Genomic DNA, 25,507 nt, shown 5'->3' with positions numbered 1-25,507 from the left:
GATCACCTAAAAAGAGAGAAACCAAACAAAAACAGGTATCAAAAATCTGCCACCATCCATCTCTTACCTGAGCCTGTGGTCGCAGACACTCACCTGTTGTGGTGCCAATCTCCATCACATCTTCTTCCTCCTCCTGCTCTGCTTGGGTTGGGGGTATTTCACCTTCTTCCATAGGTGGGGGGGTCTGTGGTCTCCTCGGATGAGGGGTGTTCTTCGAGTCTTTTCTCCCCTATGTAAAACAAAAATGCTATAATTAGCACACAGATATTTGATGGCAGAACTAGAAATAGGAAACATTGCTTGGAAGTGGGGTACAATTGTCTATTTTAGCAGAGTTCCAAGATGTCGCTTTTTTATTGGCCTTTGTCAACCTGCAATACTTTACCTGTTTAGTACAAGCTTCACAGATGGAAACCCCCCCTATAGTATACACTGGAGCACCTGTGTGCCCCTCCTAATAAAAATGGTGTTCTTGTGTCCCACACTAGTGCTCTAGTGTCTAGATGTGAAAACAGCTGCTCAGTGTCCTCTCCTTACACACAATGTAGTTTGCATTTCATTCTAATAACAAACTCATCTACACCACCAAATATTTTGCATCCAAGTAGGCCCTAAAAAATGTCTGAAAATGCATATGGCCTAAACAATGGTGTTTTAGAGGGGTCCAAAAAAATGTTTGATACGAACGAATAATGGGCCCATGAACATTAAAATTGACATTTTAAACTGTACAACAATTAAGAAAAGCATATGGAGCAGCATGAACGTAAGACAAAAAGAATAGGAACACAGCACAACTACTTACTTTTTTGCAGCACTCTCCGGATCTTTCTGTACTGCTCGGGCTCTCTTAATTTCAGGTCCGACCACCGCTTCCTGAGCTGATCTTTCGATCGTCGTACCCCGAAATTCCTGTGAAGACTTTTGACCACTTTTGCCATGATCTTGGCCTTTCTGATATTGGGGTTGGGGTAAGGCTCATACTTTCCGTCATAGTCGGCCTTCTTCAGGATGTCGACCATCTCCAACATCTCCCCAAAGGACATATTTGTGGCCTTAAATCGTCTCCTTCTGGATCGGGACGTGTCCGGATCCGGGCTTTCTTCCTCCTCCTCCTCGTTCCTGTAATTAGCACGCACCTGCTGTGACTCCGCCATGTGCTCTTCCCCCACTGCGCCGAACAAAAAGGGGCGGGGAATAGAATAGAAAGAACGTCAGGGGCGGGCGGAGTTACACGCATGCGCAGTGTATATAAAGCGTAACACACGTGCGTATTACATACGATCTGTGAGCAGAGGAAGGAGCATTGGACGCGCCGATCGTAAAAACAAAGGTAAGAGACAATCTTGTGCCTATACTGCTTCTATATTGAGGCCTATATTGTAACAAGATTAGGAGAATTTTGTCTGACATTAGGCTTTGTCTTGTGTTGTGTCTTGCAGTGAACATGGATATGCTATTGAAAGACAATGACTTCATGTCACTATTCATTGATATGTTAAGGGAGCTGCCATGTCTGTGGGAGATTAACCACCCACATTACAAGAACCAAGCAAAGAGGAAGGCAGCGCTGGAGCAATTGTGTAAAATTGTGAAGCAGGTGATCCCCACGGCAGACATCACATTTTTGAAGATCTTAATTGGTGGCCTGAGGAGCACATATGTAAGGGAGCGCCAGAAAGTCCTGGATTCACAGAGATCCGGAGCAGCAGATGACATCTATGTCCCCAGGATGTTGTACTACGACAGGCTGCATTTTCTGGCAGGCCAGACTGAACCCAGGTCATCCCTCTCCAGTCTTCCTTCCACGCTTCCTTCCCCCCCGGCTGAGGCTTCTGACGCCCAACCTGGGCCTTCCAGGCAACATGTGGAGGAGCCCAGCTTGAGCCAGGTATAGCATTCCTCGAAATATTTCTGCTTGTCCAATCAATGATGTTAACTAGATGTTAGTTGGGAGTACTAATTTAGGATTGTGATTGATGAAGCAAAAAATAAAACCATGTCCCTTTTTCATACACAGGGAAGTCTCAGCCAGGAGGTGACCGGGCCGGGTCCCTCCCCAACACCTGGAAAGAGAAAGTGGCAGGAGGAGGAGTGCCCTAGAGGAGGCTACCAGAGGACTCTTTTGGAGGGCTACAGAGGCCCTGGAAGCACCACACACCGTGGAGGAGGACATTGCTGCCATCATTGCCTCAAAAATGCAGAGGATGGAGGAGGGACAACAACTCATGTGTGAGTCGCTCATATTGGAGGCTCTTAACAAAGGTATGAGGGGCCAAATTACAGCTCAGACACACCTTTGCGAACTCACAGATGGTCCTCCTCCTCCTCCTGCAGGTCCTCCTCCTCCTCCTCCTTCTACTCCAGGTCCTACTCCTCCTCCTGCCACATCTCCGACAGCACAGCCACAGCCCGGAAGGAAGCGTGGAAGGAAGACCAGAAAGTGAGGACCCTGGGTTCAGTCTGGTCAGCCAAAAGATGCAGCCTCTTGTGGTACCACAGCCTGGGGACACAGATGTCATCTGCTGCTTTCCGGATCTCTGCGAATTCTGGACCAGACTGCCCTCCCTTACATATGGACTCCTCAGGCCACCAATTTTGATGTTCAAGAATTGATGTCTGCCGTGGGGGTCCCAGGCTTCGCTAATTTCTCCTGTTGATCCAGTGTTGCCTTCCTCTTTGTTTGGTTCTGAGCCCTTGATAAAGGATTTTTGTTTTGAATTATGCTCTCCTATGTGTTTTTCTTCAAAAAGGACAGTTGGTTTGTGAGGATTCAGGTACATTTCAAATATACAATGTGAAATGAACAAGGGACACCAACACCAAACAATCTCCTTGAGATTAAATAATAAAAGATATCAATGGTGTTGTGGTAACTTGACACACAAAACACACACAAAAATAGTCTGGAGTAAAAATAAAAATAACATTGAACAAAGATCAGTCTTGGAAAAAATACAAACATAAAATCTAAAACAAAAATGGCTTAAAATACCAAAAAAAAAAAAAATTAAAAAAAAAACATTATGTCAGATGTGACAAATAACAATATATTCAGGGAATCCCAATAAAAAAACAAAAAAAAAGTTTGTGAGAAGTGTGTGTGAATATGAGCAGCAAAACTACTTAATTCTTCTCACATTATAAAGAAGAAGAAAGTGCGCTGTATTAAATCATTTTTGACATTGCAGCGTGACGAAAGTGCTGTATCCATTGCGAACGCTAAGTTTACCAGAACGAGTTGTTCCGTGTCGGAATTTCTTCTGAGCATGCGTGGCACTTTGTGCGTCGGAACAGGCCACACACGGTCGGAATTGACGCGATCGGATTTTGTTGTCGGAAAATTTTATCTCCTGCTCTCAAACTTTGTGTGTCGGAAAATCCAATGGAAAATGTCCGATAGAGCCCACACACGGTCGGAATCTCCGACAACACGCTCCGATCGGACATTTTCCATCTGAAAATCCGACAGTGTGTACGGGGCATTAGAGTCTGAAAAAGACTCTAACATTAAAAAATGTGAAAAAAGTTCAAGGGGGATGAATACTATTTCAAGGCACTGTATATATGTATGTGTGTACACAGTGGTGTATTTAGGTTTTTGTGCTGCCCTAGGCCTGACTAAACTCATGCACCCCCTTAATTTAAATACGACCCACCCCTTGCTGCCAAGGCCACACCCCTTCCTGTTTAAGACCCACCCTATCATCTGTAAACCACACCCCTTCCTCTTTAGGCTCATTTGGCACCTTTCAGGGTGGAGGGGGGAACAGGTACCTGTTTTTGACAGGTACCCTTCCCCACTCCCTGGAGACTGCAACTAATTGTGGACTGTTTAAAGGGTTTGCATTGATTTTAGCATGCATGGAGCACTTTGCACATGCCAGTGGAGGCTGGTGCTCAAAATTTTTGGGGGGGTGCAAACAAACTAAGAAATTCAGAAAAAAAGACATCAATTGCAGCCTCACTGTGCCCCATCAAATGCAGCCACCGTTCCATCAAACGCAGCCACTATTCCCGCCAAACGCAGCCACTGTGCCCACCAAACGCAACCACTGTGCCCACCAAACGCAGACACTGTGCCCACCAAACGCAGACACTGTGCCCACCAAACGCAGACACTGTGCCCACCAAACGCAGCCACTGTGCCATCAAACGCAGCCACTGTGCCATCAAACGCAGCCACTGTACCATCAAATGCAGCCACTGTGCCCACCAAACGCAGCCACTGTGCCCATCAATTGCAGCCACTGTGCCCACCAAACGCAGACACTGTGCCCCACCAAACGCAGACACTGTGCCCATCAATTGCAGCCACTGTGCCATCAAACGCAGCCACTGTGCCATCAAACGCAGCCACTGTGCCATCAAACGCAGCCACTGTGCCCACCAAACGCAGCCACTGTGCCCACCAAACGCTGTCACTGTGCCCATCATTTGCAGCCACTGTGCCTTTAAATGCAGCCATTGTGCCCCATCAAACGCTGTCACTGTGCCCCAACAATTGCAGCCACTGTGCCTTTAAACGCAGCCACTGTGCCCACCAAACGCAGCCACTGTGCCCACCAAACGCAGCCACTGTGCCAACCAAACGCAGCCACTGTGCCATCAAATGCAGCCATTGTGCCCCATCAAACGCTGTCACTGTGCCCATCATTTGCAGCCACTGTGCCTTTAAACGCAGCCATTGTGCCCCATCAAACGCTGTCACTGTGCCCCAACAATTGCAGCCACTGTGCCTTTAAACGCAGCCATTATGCCCCATCAAACGCTGTCACTGTGCCCCATCAATTGCAGCCACTGTGCCTTTAAACGCAGCCATTGTGCCCCATCAAACGCTGTCACTGTGCCCCATCAATTGCAGCCACTGTGCCTTTAAACGCAGCCATTGTGCCCCATCAAACGCTGTCACTGTGCCCCATCAATTGCAGCCACTGTGCCTTTAAACGCAGCCATTGTGCCCCATCAAATGCTGTCACTGTGCCCATCATTTGCAGCCACTGTGCCTTTAAATGCAGCCATTGTGCCCCATCAAACGCTGTCACTGTGCCCATCATTTGCAGCCACTGTGCCTTTAAACGCAGCCATTGTGCCCCATCAAACGCTGTCACTGTGCCCCATCAATTGTAGCCACTGTGCCATCAAATGCCAACACTGTTCCCATAAAACTCTTATAATTTATTCAATAACTTTACCTGGGTTCCCTTGTGCCTCTCTCTCTGTTTATCTCTTCCTGACGTCACTGCCAGACCCTGCCCCAGTGCCGAGGAGAAGGGTCAAGCAGTGTGGAGGAGGGTAGGTGGAGCATAAGGCTCCACCTCCGCCAGTCATCGGCCGCTTATGGGGGCGTGAGTCACACGCCGCCCCCCGCATGAGAGAAACTCCCCCCACCCGTCTTCCTGATTCCCGGCTCCCGCGCCCGCCCCCGCACACATGCAGCCCACGGCAGCCACCTTGCTGTAGCTGGCGGCACTGCTGTGTATGGGCGTGCTTGTCAGAGGGTGGAGGGGCGTGAGCTCTGCTAAGCACGCCCATACACACGCCCCTCCACCCTCTGCCAAGCACGCCCATACACAACAGCGCCGCTACAGCAAGGCGGCCGCCATGGGCTGCATGTGTGCGGGGGGCGGCCGCGGGAGCCAGGAATCGGGTGGGGGGACTTTCTCTCATGCGGGGGGGGCGGCTTTTTTTGCCGCCCCCCGCAGAGTGCCGCCCTAGGCCTAGGCCTTGTCGGCCTAGGCCAAAACACAGCCCTGTGTGTACACAGTGGGTATAGAAAAGAATCACCCCCCTTTAAATAATCACGTTTGTTGCTTTTCAGCCTGAAATTAAGACAGACACAGTTTTTGTTCTATCCAGCTGTATTTACTCTTGCAACTTACAACACCCAAGTGAAAGGTATAACACCAACATGTCAGAAAAAAATTAAGAAACAATTACAGAATCACTGAGTTGGAAAAAGGATCACCCCCTCCTAAAAATGATTTGTAAACTCAGTCGGGTGTAGCTAATAACCTTCTCAATGGCACACAAAGCCATTTGACTTTCAACTGTGACCAGCTGTGGCCATTTTGATTAGCTTAGCTACAATCAACTATGGCAAGGAGCTGTCAAAAGATATCTGGGATAAAGTTGTGGATAGGCCCCAATCAGGAGATGGATACAAAAACATTTCAAAGGCTTTATCAATGCCTAGAAGCACAGTAAAGCCATTTTGTAAGAAGTGGAAGTTATTTGGTACAAAACAGACCCTCCCTGGATCAGGATGTCCCTCCAAACTGGATGTAAGAGCCAGGAGGAAACTGGTCAGAGAGGCTACCAAGAGGACTACAGCAACTCTGAAGCAGTTGCAGGAATTTATGACAAAGAGTGGTCATTGTGTGACAACAATATCACAAATTCTCCACAAATGTGGCTTGTATGGGAGGGTGGCAAGAAAAAAGCCACTCCTTAACAAAAGTCAGATGCAGTCACAACTGAGCTTTGCTAAAACACACTTTGAAGATTCTGAAGCCACTTGGAAAAAGGCGTTATGGTCAGATGAGACAAGAATTTAAATATTTGGCCTCAGCACAAAATGATATGTCTGGCGGACATCCAGTACAGCTCACCATCCATATAAAGCCATTCCTACAGTAAAACATGGAGGTGGTAGTATCCTGTTATGGGGGTTTTTCTCTGCAGCAGGGACTGGAGCCCTTGTCAGGATAGAAGGAAAAATGGATGGGCTGTGGAGGGGTGAGGAGCGGCCGTCTCAGCCTCTCAGCAGCTCACTGAGAGGCTGAGATGGGTATCAGTCAAGGCACCTGGCGGATCCAGACTCCGTGGTCGTGATGACGTGGTGCCTGGACTGATTTCTGTGACGTCAGCAGAGAGCGGACTTCAGCCCGCTCTCTGCTGAAAACGGGTCATAGGAGTGCAAACCGAATTGCACTCCTTTGATCTATAGGAGAAGTCCAGCCAAATGAGCTCTGGCTAGACTTCTTTGAACCCCATTGAAAATCTGTGGAATGACTTGAAGACTGCAGTCCACAAATGGTCACCATCAAATTTAACTGAACTTGAGCAGTTCTGCAAAGAAGAGTGAGCAAATATTGCAAAGTCTAGATGTGCGTAGTTAGTAGAAACATATCCCAACAGACTAATTAAAGCAGAAGGTGAGCCAACAAAATACTGACACCCGGGGGTGATCCTTTTTCCAACTTTTGACGTGTTGGTGTTATATCTTTCACTTCACAATGTTATAAGTTGTAAGAGTAAATACAGCTGGATAGAACAAAAATTGTGTCTGCCTATTTTTAAGACTGCAAAGCAACAATAAGTGATTATTTTTAAGGGAGTGATTTATTTCTATACCCACTGTATGTGTGTGTGTATGTATGTATGTATGTGTGTGTGTGTGTGTGTGTATATATATATGTATATACTGTGTGAGTTATATGTATATACAGTATCTCACAAAAGTGAGTACACCCCTTACATTTTTGTAAATATTTTATTATATCTTTTCATGTGACAACACTGAAGAAATGACACTTTGTTACAATGTAAAGTAGTGAGTGTACAACAGTGTAAATTTGCTGCCCCCTCAAAATAACTCAACATACAGCCATTAATGTCTAAACCGCTGGCAACATAAGTGAGTACACCCCTAAGTGAAAATGTCTAAATTGGGCCCAATTAGCCATTTTCCTTCCCTGGTGTCATGTGACTCGTTAGTGTTACAAGGTCTCAGGTGTGAATGGGGAGCAGGTGTGTTAAATTGGGTGTTATCGCTCTCACTCTCTCATACTGGTCACTGGAAGTTCAACATGGCACCTCATGGCAAAGAACTCTCTGAGGATCTGAAAAAAAGAATTGTTGCTCTACATAAAGATGGCCTAGGCTATAAGAAGATTGCCAAGACCCTGAGACTGAGTTGCAGCACAGTGGCCAAGACATACAGTGGTTAAACAGGACAGGTTCCACTCAGAACAGGCCTCGCCATGATCGACCAAAGAAGTTGAGTGCACGTGCTCAGCATCATATACAGAGGTTGTCTTTGGGACATAGATGTATGAGAGCTGCCATCATTGCTGCAGAGGTTGTGGGGGGTCAGCCTGTCAGTACTCAGACCATACGCCGCACACTGCATCAAATTGGTCTGCATGGCTGACGTCCCAGAAGGAAGCCACTTCTAAAGATGATGCACAAGAAAGCCTGCAAACAGTTTGCTGTAGACAAGCAGACTAAGGACATGGATTACTGGAACCATGTCCTGTGGTCTGATGAGACCAAGATAAACTTATGTGGTTCAGATGGTGTCAAGCGTGTGTGGCGGCAACCAGGTGAGGAGTACAAAGACAAGTGTGCCTTTCCTACAGTCAAGCATGGTGGTGGGAGTGTCATGGTCTGGGGCTACATGAGTGCTGCCAGCACTGGGGAGCTACAGTTCATTGAGGGAACCATGAATGCCAACATGTACTGTGACATACTGAAGCAGAGCATGATCCCCTCCCTTCAGAGACTGGGCTGCAGGACAGTATTTCAACATAATAACGACCCCAAACACACCTCCAAGATGACCACTGCCTTGCTAAAGAAGCTGAGGTGATGGACTGGCCAAGCATGTCCCCAGACCTAAACCCTATTGAGCATCTGTGGAGCATCCTCAAATGGAAGGTGGAGGAGTACAAGGTCTCTAACGTCCACCAGCTCTGTGATGTCATCATGGAGGAGTGGAAGAGGACTCCAGTGGCAACCTGTGAAGCTCTGGTGAACTCCATACCCAAGAGGGTTATAAGGCAGTGCTGGAAAATAATGGTGGCCACACAAAATATTGACACTTTTGGGCCCAATTTGGACATTTTCACTTAGGGGTGTGCTCACTTTTGTTGCCAGCTGTGTGTTGAGTTATTTTGAGGGGACAGCAAATTTATACTGTTATACAAGCTGTACACTCGCTACTTTACATTGTAGCAAAGTGTCATTTCTTTAGTGTTGTCACATGAAAAGATATAATAAAATATTTACAAAAATGTAAGGGGTACATATATATATATATATATATATATATATATATATATATATATATATATATATATATACACCAGACACACACCATAAAATCCTTTGAATACTAGACCTAGTATAAATAATAATAGCATAATAATCTGTATTATTATTTTTTAAAGCTGTGTCTATATACAGTTTATGTATTTACAGTATGTATATACAGGCAGGCATTCTCAGTGCTACACAGTAGGTGCATTTATTTTTGCTTTTTCTCAGTCAAATCTATCAGTCTTGCGTGACTGGCTGAAAACAGCACAATCTCAGCGGTCCTTCAGCTAAGTGCCGATCGTACATGTAAGACTGAGAGAGCACCAACAATCTGTATAAAATACCATCATGAAATACTAAGCAACATGCATAGCAAAATGGACCAAAACTACATTTAAGTAAACTTTATAGAAATCTCTGAGACTTTAGTTACCTTTACGAAGTTGGACAGGGATTGTTTAAAGCGGACCTTCAGTAATTTTTTCATCTTTCCATCTATTAAATCTTCTGCTCTTGTTGTTTTAACTTTGGATAGTAAAACATTTACATGTTAGTAAATACCTTATACAGCCCACTTCCTGTTTCTTGTCTGGTAAAAATCCTAGGCTTATAACATCATGCACAGCTCTCTCTCTCACTCTCCTGAGAGTTTGCCAGGAAGGGAGGGGGATGAGTCATAAGAGGGCCAAAGAGAGCTGGAGGTGCCTCTGTGTTTCTGTGTAAATCTAGGCAGCAGCTTCAGTTGCCCACAGTTAAAATGGTTGCAGCCAGACTCAGTGGAGGGAGATTTCTGTAGCATATTTGCCAAGTACAGAATCACAGTATATATAAAATAATATGCAAAGTGGTTGGAGGGAAGCTTCAGAATGGCAAAATGTTTTTATTACAAATTATGGGAGCAGACTGCAGTTCCTCTTTTTAAATGTGCAGTAATAATCATGACAGCTGCTTATTGCTGGTGTCCTTTCTTGATGCAAAGTGAACTTCGAAAGACCGATCTATTATTAATGTGGTTACTTTAATTATGCAGCGCGCAGGTGTAGAAGATGCTAGACATGTCCAGATTTTTATATTTGTCATCAAACATTTATCTCTGGGTTTGTTCAAAGCCACCAGACATTCAGAAATGCACTTTCCGCCCTGGTGTGCTCTGCAGGGCATCTCACATGGTGTCTGCGTTTGAAGTTTTTCCATGAGTTTATGTTCACAGATTTGTGTGCTTTATATAGCTTGCATATGTAATTATTGCTTGTTTAATACAACAGTTGGAATATTGCATTTTTCTGTGATCCTATTTGCAAGGGGTACCAAAGGTGCAGTTACGCTTTTATGTTGGGCCCACTCTCCCAGGCTTATACTCACTTGCCATACATCCAGCTCACCAGATTGCAGAGTCTCTTGTCAAAATCTTCACGGCTGGGTCCACACATGTGCTCTCTCGGCACTCTAATGAATGTCTTATGTCTTAGCCATTTATTCTAATGTTGCCTTCAAGTATGTGCCCATAAACTTCATAGGAGTGAATGGGAGTGCAAAGTACATGCATGGCCACTGCTAGAAAGGTTTTAGCAAGTGATCCTGCCATCTGGTCAGTATTATCTCGGTGGGTCTGGCACTGCTGAGTATAAGTGTGGCAGGGGAGGGCTTGTGTCAGGGGGAGACCACCATGATGTTTTCAATCTGTTTTTATTTTTATTTAAACAATCTTTGTTTTATAAATAAATATTTAAAGTTAAACTCACATTCACCAACCAACCCACCACCGCTTTCATCACCAACCAACAAACCCCCCCCCACTCACGACCATATACCTCACTCCCTCCCCCACCACCACATTCATCACCCCCCCGCTCCGCCACCACATTCATGCCCCTGTTCACTGCCACACCAGTTACAGCGTCCCTGATCACTGCCACACCAGTTGTAGTGTCCCTGATCACTGCCACACCAGTTACAATGTCCCTGATCACTGCCACTCCAGTCACAGCGTCCTTGATCACTGCCACACCAGTTACAGCGTCCCCAATTACCACCACCCCAGTTACAGCGCCCCGATCACGAACACCCCAGTTACAGTGTCCCTGATCACTGCCACACCAGTTACAGCATCCCTGATCACTGCCACACCAGTTACAGCATCCTTGATCACTGCCACACCAGTTACAGCATCCTTGATCACTGCCACACCAGTTACAGCATCCTTGATCACTGCCACACCAGTTACAGCATCCCTGATCGCTACCACACCAGTTACAGCGTCTCCGATCACCACCATCCCAGTTACAGTGTCCCTGATGACTGCCACATTAGTTACAGTGTCCCTGATCACTGTCACACCAGTTGCAGTGCCCCCGATCACTGCCACACCGGTTGCAGCATCCCTGATCACTGCCACACCGGTTGCAGCATCCCTGATCACTGCCACACCGGTTGCAGCATCCCTGATCACTGCCACACCGGTTGCAGCGTCCCTGATCAGTGCCACACCAGTTGCAGCGCTCCAAATCACCTCCGTCCCTAATCACTACCACACCAGTTACAGTGTCCCTGATCACTGCCACACCAGTTACAGCGTCCCTGATTACTGCCACACCAGTTGCAGCACCCCAGATCACCTCCATCCCAGTTACAGTGCCCCTGATCACCGCCACCCTAAGTACAGTGTCCCTGATCACCACCACCCCAACCACCACCCCAGTTACAGTATGCCTTGCCACCACCAATGGCGATCATTTTGTCACCATAAGGACTTGTCCGCATGTGTGGTGCTCTCTGACAAGCCATCCATGTTCAGATCCCTTTTCAGAGAGCATTTGATAGGCAGTGAGGAGGCATTGTATCGCCTCCTCACTGCCTGCTTTAAACCCTTGGACCCTGCACATGCAACCCTAGTAACTTGAATGGGTCATGATCGCTGAGCATACAGATTGTATAATAACTTCCACAATTGCAAAGCAAAGCATTGCAGCCATGGAAGATGTACACCCACAGCCACTGCCACTGCTAAAGGGGGTAGCTGTTAAGGGGTAGTAAAACTGTGGTTCAACCGGTGTTTGCCTTCCAAGATGCCTTCAGAAGACTCCCCATACCTCTTAGAAAACATCATGGAGTGTTTGCTTTCCAAAATGGGGTCATTTTGTGGGCGTTTCCACTGTCCTGATACGCCAGGGCCTACAAAAATGTGATAGGTCAGGAAATTAGATGCATAAATTGAGGCCCTTAGAAAGCCCAAAGGGTGCTCCTTGGATTTTGGGCCCCTCTGTGTGGCTAGGCTGTGAAAAAGTCTCACACATGAGGTATCTCCATACTTGGGAGGTGTAGCAGAACGTGTTTTGGGTTGTAATTCTAAGTATGCTGTATGCGTGAAATATCTTATTAAAATGACAACTTGACGTAAAAATAATAATTTTCATTTTCATTCCACATTTTCCAAAAACTTGTGGCAAAAAATTAGGTCTTCAAAAGACTCACCATGCCTCTTAGAAAATAAGGAGTGTTTTTCATTTTGTGGTCATTTTGTGGGTGTTTGCACTGTTCTGGTGCTCTAGAGCTTCCAAAAATGTGATAGGTAGTCAGGAAATTAGAAGCATGCTTTATGTGTAATTTATGCTCCTTGACCCAAAGGTGCTCCTTGGATTTTGGGCCTCTGTGTATCTAGGCTGTGAAAAGGTCTCACACATGTGGTATCCCCATACTCGGGAGGCATAGCAGAATGTGTTTTGGGGTGTAATTATAAATACGCCTATGCATATTTTACTTAAGTATGCCTATACCAAAATTCGACTTAACCACTTGCCGCCCAACATTATACCCATATGTCCTTCAGTTCAAGTAGTTAACCTGGGGCGATGGCTGCAGCTGCAGTCATGACCCTATTATCTTTTCTTTCAGTTGGCAATGCTTTACAATGTAAAAGTGGTTCAAGCAGCTAATTAGCCACTTAATCGCTTTTACACGTGGCGGATGGCGGTCCCTGTCCCCTCCTGCCGCCTTCCCGGGCTCTCCCGTCCCACCGGGAAGCCTGAGACTAGAGCCAGCATTTCAGCCGGCTGACCATAAAGGTGGCCGAGGACCGGAACATCCCCGATCATCTCTATGGTCTAAGAAACAACTGGAAGAGATAAGTATTTTGTCACTTCCTGTTTCGGTCTAATGTAAACGGGCCATTATTGGCCTGTGAAAGCATCAGATCAAACCGATCTGGATTTGATCTGATGCTTTGAAGGGCAGAGAGGAGATCTGGAGTCTAATAGACCCCAGATCTCTCCTTAAAGAGGACTTGTCACTGCTCCAGCTATCACAAGGGATGTTGTCCATCCCTTGTGATGGCCATAAAAGTGATAAAAAAAATTAGAGACAGTGTAAAAACAAAAAATAAATAAATAATAATAATAAAAAAAAGTCCCCCTCATGCTTGCATGTAAAGGCAAACGCATACGTAGGTCACAAAAGCATAAATGGTGTTTGCACCATACATGTAAGGTATCGCCATGAGCAGTATATCAAGAGCAATAATTATAGCACCAGATCTCCTGTGTAACTCTAAACTGGTAACCTGTAAAGGCTTTTAAAGAGCCACCTATGGAAATTTTTAGGTACCGTAGTTTGTCCCCATTCCACGTGTGTGCAATTTTAAAGCATGACAAGTTTGGTATCAATTTACTCAGCATAACCTTCTCTTTTATATTTTACCAGACAAATGGGAGTTATGTTGTGGTTCTATGCATTAAAATTCATTAAAGTGTGATGTGATGTAAAAGATTGCAACACCCACCATTTTATTCTCTAGAGCCTCTGCTTAAAAAAATGAATATAATGTTTCGGGGTTCTAAGTAGGGTTGCACGATATCCGTGCAGATTACTAAGCATTTGCACAAGTACTTGTACTGATGCAAATGCTCCGATACCTGAAACTGATACCTTTGCGGTGCGCTTTGAGCCCATACAAAATGAATGGGCTCAAATCTAACTGCAAAGAACCGCATGCGACTGGAACAAAAATGCAGTGCAATTCCTTTCTGATGCACATGCGGTTTCCCCCACCGCTCCTGTGTGATCCCAGCCTTGTCTTCGGTAATTGGTATGGGCAAGTACTTGAGCACAAGTACCACTACTCGTGCTTGCCGATAAAAAAAAAAACTGTATTGGTGCAACCCTAGTTCTAAGTAATTTTCTTCCAAAAAAAATGCTGCTTTGTACCTGTAAGAGGGGAATATCAGAATTGGTCTGGGGTCAAGTGGTCAATTTCTTCATTTTCCAAAACAATAGTGAAAAAAAATTACAACAAAAAAATTCACCACGCCTCTTTCTAAATACCTTGGACTGTCTATATTTCAGTACATCAGGATTGATGAATTTTCAAATATATACAGTATACCATAGTTTGTAGACTCTATAGCTTTCACACAGACTAAATCATATACACTGACTTAGGTTATTGTTACCAAAGACATGCAGCAAAATACATTATGGCCTACTGTACATTTAGTAAGAACAATTATTTATTTACGAAATGTTTTAACCAAAACTAAGCAAAATTTACTTTTTTCTAAATTTTCGGCATTTTTTTTATTTAGCAAAAAATAAAAAACCCAGTGTTGATTAAATACCTCCAAAATAAAGCTCTGTTTGTCTCCAAAAGAAATATAAAAAAACAAAATTTGGGTACAGTGTTGCATTAATTGTCATTCAAAGTGTGACAGCGTTGAACATGTAAAAATGGCCTGGGCAGGAAGGAGGTAAAGTGTCTGGTGTTGTTCGTGTTTCCTTGTATGGAATTTAAAGAAACCTGTTATGACAGTGGTATAAACTTTTCTGAGCCAAAGCTCCATCCAATGCTTTGCCGTGTTGGTTCTTGTACAGGGGTGTCACTGAGCTGTGCTCTGCCTTGGAACTAGCACCACTTATGGCAAGTGGACAGTGGTAGCTTCCAGCACTGGATGTTTGCCAGGTAACTGTTGCCCCCTTTAAAAGTCCTACACGTGGGTATTTTTGTTTCTAGTTTCTGTTTGCTTTCATGGCTATGCATTTGTCTACATTTATACAACCAAAGCTGAAAGCAGCTTTCAAAGATAAGTATTATGGCAGGGAGAGTATAAAAAATGCATGCAAGAATAAAAAAGTATACATTCTGAACACCTGGGAATGATACATCTACTGATCCTCAAAGTGGTTGTAAAGGCTGAAGGTTTTCTACCTTCATGCATTCTGTGCATTATGGTAAAAAAACCTCCTGTGTGCTGCTCCCCCAGCCTCCCCATTACTCACCTGAGCCCCTTCTCAATCCAGTGATGTGTATGGAAACATTGGCTGTCCCATGACTCCCTCTCCTCATTGGGTGAGACAGCAGCAGGAGCCATTGGCTCCCATTGCTGTCAATCACAGGTAGTAAGCCAATGTCAAGACAGTGGGCCGAGCCGCGGCTCTATGTGTCTTATGAATGCATAGAGCAGGGCTAGAGAGTGAGCATGCATCAGTGCTCCCATAGCAAGTGGCTTGCTATTAGGGGCACTGGACAAGGGGGAAGAGCCAGGAGCACCTGCAGGGGGACCCGAGAAGAAGAGGATCTGGGTTGCTCTGTGCAAAACCATTGCATAGAGCAGGTAAGTATGTCATGTTAAAAAAAAAAAAAAAAAAACTAACCTTTTTAATACTCTTTTTAAGGTTTTTTGAGATAAGTTCAAAAATAGCCCAGCACAGACCAGTAAATTCACATTGAAAATCTGCCCCCATGCTGAACCACAGGCTCTTCATGAGATGAAGCACTGTTGATTTCTATCATCCTATTATGTGCAAGCAAAAATGTGTTATTTTTTTTTATTTTCCTTGCACCTAAATGGATATTCTTTATAAAGTTTATTTCACCACATTCACTAGGCTTTGGGGAAAATGCACTTGCAAAGTGCACAGTCTATTTGCCTTTAGTAAACCAACCCGTATGTGTTGTACTTTTATATTGAAGCAGTGTGAAAGCCCTGCCTGTTTTGTCTAGATCGCGGGTGAAATTCTAGAAGTGAAATAAAGTAGACGCATTGTTTTTTCCTGACTTGAGCATGGCATTTTTTGTCTCCTAAATAGTGTTAGCATTTCATGGGAAGTGTCGGTGATATATCTTCTTTGTTTTTTCCCCTGCAGGTTTTACCCAACCATGGTCTGCACGGTGCTGGATTTGTCATCGCCTTCGTTTTGTCTTTTCTGTTGACATGCGCTGTTTTTCTATTGTTATACCGCATGAAAAAATTAAAGCCAAGGCGTGCAGTGAGTACATTGTTTATTTAAATTTTGGGATCTATTCTTAATGCTTATAAAAAGTAGGCTTTATTTACATATCCTCCAATAGACCAGGGGCCTTTGTTCATACCAGTGTTTGTTAATTCGCATTGCGTTTAAAGCCCTTAAAGCACCTCAAAACATGGAGAAAACCCGCATCTGCATTTCTTTTGGGCAGTACAGCTCACCTCACCATAACGCACAAATCATTCATGTACAGTATGTGCCCTGTGGTGTTCTGACACGCAGGTGCATTTATTTTTATTGGTTGGCTGGTTTAAATGCATGCTACCAAGCGCTCCTAGGTGTTAATTTGATTTTACACACTACTGTAACGACGTTTTCTAAACGTGTTCTCATTAGAGCTGAGGACAGGTTTGGGAAAACTGCCGAAGTTGCAGTATACCACAATATATTGCCATGCATTGTAATGCTTTGAGCTCAAAGGGTCAGGTGCAGTACTGGCCACCCTGGGGTGTGTTGGCAGGCAACCATCCAGGGGCCGCCACCCACCCTGGTTGGTCGGGTCGGACAGCCTGGCCTGTTATGGGGGTCACGGGCAGCCCCCCCCCCCCCAGGTCAGTCAGTAGGTTGGGGCCCCGCACTTACCCTATCTCACGGGCAGTGGACGACGTCGGCTTCTCTCTCTGGGCTGTTCTCTCCGGCTGCTTCCTCGCTTCCCCTGCATCTCCTCCCTCCTTCCTCCTGGGGCCCTATCCGATTGGATCTCCTTTCAGGCAACAGAACAAGGGTGCACGCTAGACATGTGCACACTGAAATATTTTGTTTCGGAATTTCGTTTTCATCCAAAAAATACATTTATTTAGTTACTCCCGAAATTCGTTTTTATTTATTTTGTTTCGTTAAAAAATGCATTCGTCCGAAAATCTGAAATAATTAAGGTCGAATCTGTCATTGAAGGCTTATGGTTTCTTTCGAATGTTCTAAGAAGATTCGACAGAGCAGCTAAACTGTACAACGCCGCAATCGTACATTTTCGGTCGAATGTTCCGCCTACAAGCTATAATAGAATTCTAATGTTGTATGACACTAGTTATAATAATGTTTATTAATTATTATTACTAATCAACCAACATTAGAATTCTTCTATAGCCTATGGGCAGAGCATTTGACCATAAATGTCCGCTCGTGGTGACTGCTTCATCGAATCTTCATGTCGAATGTTTTCTCTCTATGTCGAATAATCTTGGACTAATAGAGTTAAGGTTAGGCACATTCGACCACAGGTTTGATGGACACAGATCGCTATTGTCAGCGTCATGTCGAATCTCCTATCTATATCGAACTGTTGTCGCAACGAAAACGAAAATAAAGCATTTGTTTATGTCGGATCCTTCGGTTTTCGGATTCTGCACTTTCATTATCGTTTGTTAAAACGATAATGAAAATACCTGAAATTCGGACGAAAATGCATTTGGAGAAAAACGAATGCACATGTCTAGTGCACACATTGCTTCAAGCAAAAAATGGACACACCTGATCCAAGGTGCTGATCCTGGCTCATCACCGTAGACAATATCAAAAAGAGAAGAAAATATTGATCGCACACTTGAATCCAAAAGATGCTGTAGAATTTTTTTTATTGTCAGAGCCAGAGCCAGACAAAATTGCACCGATGATCAGTTTGACGCGTTTCACAGGAAAAGAACCGTGCTTGTTCACTCATTTCAGGCAATTGGGTGACAGGTCTCATGACCCGCTTCATGATTGGCCTGGGAGGAGAATCAGTGTTACAATAGCGAATATTCATTCGCTGTTGTCACACAACTGAGCGGGCTTTGGGCGCAGTGCTCCTCGCCCTGTGCCCACCCTTTTTTGAAGCCTATTAAAGCCTCTGGCTCTAATCACATGCTTCAAACCCCCCCCGCCATTGGAATCCATGCATCCAGCGCCCTGCATCTAGATCAGAGGACTGGACACATGGATGGGCCGCCACTGCTGTTTACCTTATTAAATAGAAAGATATATTATATTTACTTTTTTTTACATTTCTTAAGTTGCATCCTGGTTTCTTGCCTAGGACAGAATGATGTCATACATCCCAGGAGTCTTTGAGGGCATTTTTTTTCTTCTACCTGCAGGAGGGAAGGAGGGACTTTCTTAGCTCCTGCCTGCATGCCTTAGTTAAGGGCAGATGGATTCTAGAAAGTAAAAACTACTCGAATCGTCTGCTCTTCCTCGAGATGGCCAAAGCTAGAAATGCTAGGGGGGTGTTTTTCAAATTAATTTCTCAACAAAATAAAACATGAATGGATGAGTAGGTTTGCTTTTGAATATTAAAAATGAATTTATATAACGTTTTCAATTTATGGTGCTCAGATACAGTTAAGTTTTTCTTTAAGTATGGTGATGTTCTTTTTTCAGACCATTTATACATGAGAACTCATATTAAAGCATATGGGGAACTAGTTATAAAAATTGAAGAAAAGAAAATTTAACAAATTTGTAAAATAATAATGTTTGTTTGATCCCCTGCAGATTTTGTAAGTTTGCCCACTTACAAAGAAATGAAGGGTATATAATTGTTCATATATCATCAATCATAGATGTATTTTAAATGATAGAGACAGAATATCAACCAAAAATCCAGAAAAAACACACAATACAAATGTTATAAATTGAGTTGAATTTCAGTGAGTAAAATAATTATTTGATCACCAAGCAAAACATGACTTAGTACTTGGTGGAGAAACCCTTGTTGGCAAGCACAGAGGTAAGACATTTCTTTTAGTTGGTTACCAGGTTTGCACACATCTTGGGGGGGGATCTTCTCTATATCCTTAAGGTTTCTTGGCTGTTTCTTGGCAACTAGAAGTTTCCGCTCCCTCCATACATTTTTTATAGGATTAAGGTCTGGAGACTGACTAGGCCACTCCATGACCTTACTATGCTTCTTCTTTGAGGCACTTCTTTGTTGCACCTGGCCGTATGTTTTGGGTCATTGTCACGCTGGAAGACCCATCCACAACCCATCTTCAGTGTTCTGGCTGAGGAAGAAGGTTCTCATCCAAGATTTTACAATACGTGGCCCTGTCCATTGGCCCCTCAATGCGGCAAAGTCAGCCTGTACCATTAGCAGAGAAACAGCCCCAAAGCATAATATATCCACCGCCATGCTTGACTGTAGGGATGGGGGATCTTGGGGTCATAGTCAGCATTTTTCTTCCTCCAAACACAGCGAGTTGAGTTAATACCAAAGAGCTCAATTTTGGTCTCATCTGACCACAGCACTTTCTCCCAATCCTTCTCTGAATCATTTAGATGTTCAATGGTAAACTTCAGACAGGCCTGTACATGTGCCTTCTTGAGGAGGGGGACCTTGCAGGCGCTGCAGGATTTCAATATAGTAGTTTGTCACCATTCCACCTGCATGCGCAATTTTAAAACATGACATGTTTGGTATCTATATACTCGTCGTAACCTCATCTTTTATATTTTGCCCAAAAAATCGGGTTATATTTATTGTGTTTTTATGCATTAAAATTTATTTTTTCCCTCAAATTGTGTATGCAAAACCATTGCGCAAATACCGTGTGACATAAAAAATTGCAACTATCGGCATTTTATTCTCTAAGATCTCTGCTAAAAAAATAAATATATATAATGTTTGGGGGTTCTAAGTAATTTTCTAGCAAGAAATACTGATTTTTACTACTGATTTAAACAAAAGGTGCCAGAAAAGGCCTGGTCCTTAAGAGGCTAGCCTGCCGTACCCAGTATTAGTCCTCCAGAGTGACTGTGGGAGTAATCTCTCAATCGGGGAGCTATTTTTTATGCTCCTAGTGCTGCAGTACACAATGAGTCTAGCCTTAAAGGAACCTGCGTTTATTGCACTGGGTTTTTATTGGGGTTTTTATGAACTACTAATCTGCTTAGGGCAGCGTTTCTCAACTCCTGTCCTCAAGGCGCCCCAACACGTCATGTTTTCAGGATTTCACTCAGACGAAATGGCTGGGGTAATTACTAAGGCAGTGAAACTGATCGAATCACCTGTGCAAAATAATGGGAAGCCTGAAAACATGACCTGTTGGGGCGCCTTGAGGACTGGAGTTGAGAAATACTGCTCTAAAGGTCAGTGCATGCCATGTTTGTGTGACTGCTGGGAGTTCCCGGCCAAGGTATTCTGGTGCTGCCAGTGGGAGTGAGGTTCTGCCTAGGGCTAGAGAAAGAACAGAGGACCCAATACTACCAACGGCTCCTGCTGGGGTAGCGCTTTATGATGTACAGGCGTGTGTCACAGACGGGTCCTATTTTATGCATTTTCAAAAATGCAGAGGTGTGAATTGTGAATTCAGCCTGTGTCAATCAATTTTCATGATATTTTTACAATTTTTCCCCTAGGTAATACAGCTGTTCATGACATATGGTTTCTAAACCTTTCAGCTACTCCATATAAAAGCAACACATTGACCATATGGCTGTTTATCAAACTGTACTGTACATTTAAAAATTTGTAAGTGTATCTTCTTTGTATATATATATCTAGGTGTGTGTGTGTATGTACGTGTATATATATATATATATATATATATATATATATATATATATATATATATATATATTTATATAGAGTATCTCACAAAAGTGAGTACACCTCTCACATTTTTTTGTAAATATTTTATTATATACTTATACTTTTCATGTGATAACACTGAAGAAATGACACTTTACTACAATGTAAAGTAGTGAGTGTACAGCTTGTATAACAGTGTAAATTTGTTGTCCCCTCAAAATAACTCAACACACAGCCATTAATGTCTAAACCGCTGGCAACAAAAGTGAGTACACCCCTAAGTGAAAATGTCCAAATTGGGCCCAATTAGCCATTTTCCCTCCCCGGTGTCATGTGACTCGTTAGTGTTACAAGGTTTCAGGTGTGAATGGGGAGCAGGTGTGTTAAATTTGGTGTTATCGCTCTCATTGTCTCATACTGGTCACTAGAAGTTCAACATGGCACCTCATGGCAAAGAACTCTCTGAGGATCTGAAAAAAAGAATTGGTGCTCTACAGAAAGATGGCCTAGGCTATAAGAAGATTGCCAAGACCCTGAAACTGAGCTGCAGCATGTTGGCCAAGATCATACAGCAGTTTAACAGAACAGGTTCCACTCAGAACAGGCCTCGCCATGGTCGACCAAAGAATGTGAGTGCACGTACTCCCTGTCATATCCAGAGGTTGTCTTTGAGAAATACAACCCCTGGCAAAAATTATGGAATCACCAGTCCCTGAGGATGTTCCTTCAGTTGTTTATTGTTGTAGAAAAAAAGCAGATCACAGACATGGCCAAAAACTAAAGGCATTTCAAATGGCAACTTTCTGGCTTTAAGAAACACTAAAAGAAATCAAGAAAAAGAATTATGGTGGCCAGTAACAGTTAGATTTATAGAACAAGCACAGGGAATAAATTATGGAATCACTCAATTCTGAGGAAAAAATTATGGAATCACCCTGTAAATTTTCATTACAAACACTAATGCCCCGTACACACGGTCGGACTTTGTTCGGACATTCCGACAACAAAATCCTAGGATTTTTTCCGACGGATGTTGGCTCAAACTTGCTTTGCCTACACACGGTCACACAAAGTTGTCGGAAAATCCGATCGTTCTGAACGCGGTGACGTAAAACACGTACGTCGGGACTATAAACGGGGCAGTAGCCAATAGCTTTCGTCTCTTTATTTATTCTGAGCATGCGTGGCACTTTGTGCTTCGGATTTGTGTACACACGATCGGAATTTCCGACAACGGATTTTGTTGTCGGAAAATTTTATCTCCTGCTCTCCAACTTTGTGTGTCGGAAAATCCGATGGAAAATGTCCGATAGAGCCCACACACGGTCGGAATTTCCGACAACACGCCCCGATCGGACATTTTCCATCGGAAAATCCGACCGTGTGTACGGGGCATAACACCTGCATCAGATTAAATCTGCTTGTTAGTATGTAGGTAAAGAGGGTAAATTATCACGCAGTGTTGCATAAGATGTTGGTTGTTCACAGTCGGCTGTGTCTAAAACATGGACCAAATACAAACAACATGGGAAGGTGGTTAAAGGCAAGCATACTGGTAGACCAAGGAAGACATCAAAACGTCAAGACAGAAAACTTAAAGCAATATGCCTTGAAAACAGAAAATGTACAACAAAACAAATGAGGAACAAATGGGAGGAAACTGGAGTCAACATCTGTGACCGAACTGTAAGAAACCGCCTAAAGGAAATGGGATTTACATACAGAAAAGCTAAAAGAAAGCCATCTCTAACACCTAAACACAAAAAAACAAGGTTACAATGGGCTAAGGAAAGGCAATCGTGGACTGTGGATGATTGGATGAAAGTCATATTCAGTGATGAATCTCGAATCTGCATTGGGCAAGGTGATGATGCTGGAACTTTTGTTTGGTGCTGTTCCAATGAGATTTATGCAGACGACTGTCTGAAGAAAACATGCAAATTTCCACAGTCAGTTATGATATGGGGCTGCATGTCAGGTAAAGGCACTGGGGAGATGGCTGTCATTAAATCTTCAATAAATGCACAGGTTTACATTGAAATTTTGGACACTTTTCTTATCCCATCTATTGAAAGGATGTTTGGGGATGGTGAAATCATTTATCAAGATGATAATGCATCTTGCCATAGAGTAAAAACTGTGAAAAAATTCCTTGAGAAAGACACATAAGGTCAATGTCATGGCCTGCAAACAGTCCGGATCTCAATCCAATTGAAAATCTGTGGTGGAAGTTAAAGAAAATGGTCCATGACAAGGCTCCAACCTTCAAAGATGATTTGGCAACAGCAATCAGAGAAGGCTGGAGCCAGATTGATGAAGAGTACTGTTTATCACTCATTAAGTCAATGCCTCAGAGACTGCAAGCAGTTATAAAAGCCAGAGGTGGTGCAACAAAGTACTAGTGATGTATTGGAGTGTTATTTTGTTTGTTTTTCATGATTCCATAATTTTTTCCTCAGAATTGAGTGATTCCATAATTTATTCCCTGTGCTTGTTCTATAAATCTAACTGTTACTGGCCACCACAATTGTTTTTCTTGATTTCTTTTAGTGTTTCTTAAAGCCAGAAAGTTGCCATTTGAAATGCCTTTAGTTTTTGGCCATGTCTGTGATCTGGTTTTTTTCTACAACAATAAACAACTGAAGGAACATCCTCAGGGACTGGTGATTCCATCATTTTTGCCAGGGGTTGTAGACGTATGAGTGCTGCCAGCATTGCTGCAGAGATTGAAGGGGTGGGGGGTCAGCCTGTCAGTGCTCAGACCATACGCCGCACACTGCATCAAATTGGTCTGCATGGCTGTCGTCCCAGAAGGAAGCCTCTTCTAAAGATGATGCACAAGAAAGCCTGCAAACAGTTTGCTGAAGACAAGCAGACTAAGGGCATGGATTACTGGAACCATGTCCTGTGGTCTGATGAGACCAAGATAAACTTACTTGGTTCAGATGGTGTGAAGCGTGTGTGACAGCAACCAGGTGAGGAGTACAAAGACAAGTGTGACTTGCCTACAGTCAAGCATGGTGGTGGGAGTGTCATGGTCTGGGGCTGCATGAGTGCTGCCGGCACTGGGGAGCTACAGTTCATTGAGGAAACCATAAATGCCAACATGTACTGTGACATACTGAAGCAGAGCATGATCCCCACTGGGCCGCAGGGCAGTATTCCAACATGATAACAACCCCAAAAACACCTCCAAGATGACCACTGCCTTGCTAAAGAAGCTGAGGGTAAAGGTGATGGACGGGCCAAGCATGTCTCTAGACCTAAACCCTATTGAGCATCTGTGGGGCATCCTCAAACAGAAGGTGGAGGAGCGCAAGATCTCTAACATCCACCAGCTCTGTGATGTCATCATGGAGGAGTGGAAGAGAACTCCAGTGGCAACCTGTGAAGCTCTGGTGAACTAAATGCTCAAGAGGGTTTAGGCAGTGCTGGAAAATAATGGTGGCCACACAAAATATTGACACTTTGGACCCAATTTGGACATTTTCACTTAGGGGTGTACTCACTTTTGTTGCCAGCGGTTTAGACATTAGACATTGTGTTGAGTTATTTTGAAGGGACAGCAAATTTACACTGTTATACAAGCTGTACACTCACTACTTTACATTGTAGCAAAGTGTCATTTCTTCAGTGTTGTCACATGAAAAGATATAATAAAATATTTTAAAAAATATGAGGGGTGTACTCACTTTTGTGAGATACTGTATATGTGTATATATAATATACAGTGGGGCAAAAAAGTATTTAGTCAGCCACCAATTGTGCAAGTTCTCCCACTTAAAAAGATGAGAGAGGCCTGTAATTGTCATCATAGGTATACCTCAACTATGAGAGACAAAATGTGGAAACAAATCCAGACAATCACATTGTCTGATTTTTGAAAGAATTTATTTGCAAATTATGGTGGAAAAGTATTTTGTACACTGTATATGTGTGTGAGTGTGTGTGTATATGTATGTATATATATAGATATATATATATCTATATATATATATCAATTTTTTTTCTTAACCCCTTGTGAACCAAGGTATATTTCTAAACATCCTAGTAAACCAGCTTGGTTTTGTCGGAGTGAGTTGGTATTGTTTTTTTCAGCCGGAGATCAGCTTTCATGTAAAAGTGATCCTGTCGGCTGTAGGACCACCCCATCACTCTTATGGAACAGTAATTGTGGCCACCACTGCCTGGGGGTGGTTCCCTGGCTGTCCTGCCCTATTTACATTAAACAACTGATCAACATTGCACCCGCCCATCACACATATTATGTGACCATACAATATTTGTGTTATCAAATTTAGATTTACCAAAACTACATAATATGAGGACCTCCCTAGTCTATGCAATCAATTTTTCTTTTTGATTAGCTCTAAAGAAGATTGTACAATCAAAGGCTACAGCTTAAAGGATATGTTCACTTTAAAAAATAAATAAATAAATAAATGCAAATTGTTTTTTTTGCAGTTAAAAAAATGTGCATTTATTTATTTATTTTTGGAGTCTGTAAAGCATTACACCAGTGATCAGCAGATCACTGGTGCCATGTAGGTCTCCTGCAGATCTGTCAGTGTATCTGTGTGCCTGTACATCCTGTACGGGCAAGTAGATACACTGACAGGAAAAATCAATGAACTACCACAGCGCTGTGGTAGTTCATTGAGA

At 43.5% G+C, this 25,507-nt stretch overlaps 1 protein-coding gene across 1 annotated transcript in view; it reads left to right on the top strand.

The window, feature by feature from the left end:
* EVC2 (EvC ciliary complex subunit 2) overlaps nt 1-25,507 on the top strand; it is a 321,014-nt gene that overhangs the window by 108,096 nt on the left and 187,411 nt on the right. The window contains exon 8 of the mRNA XM_073610268.1: nt 16,177-16,299. Coding sequence (XP_073466369.1) covers nt 16,177-16,299 — 123 coding nt within the window. The remainder of the gene's footprint in view (nt 1-16,176; nt 16,300-25,507) is intronic.

Source organism: Aquarana catesbeiana, linkage group LG01, assembly GCF_042186555.1.
Source record: "Aquarana catesbeiana isolate 2022-GZ linkage group LG01, ASM4218655v1, whole genome shotgun sequence".
Classification (NCBI taxonomy): Eukaryota; Metazoa; Chordata; class Amphibia; order Anura; family Ranidae; genus Aquarana; species Aquarana catesbeiana.
This window is presented reverse-complemented; position numbering and strand designations above follow the sequence as displayed.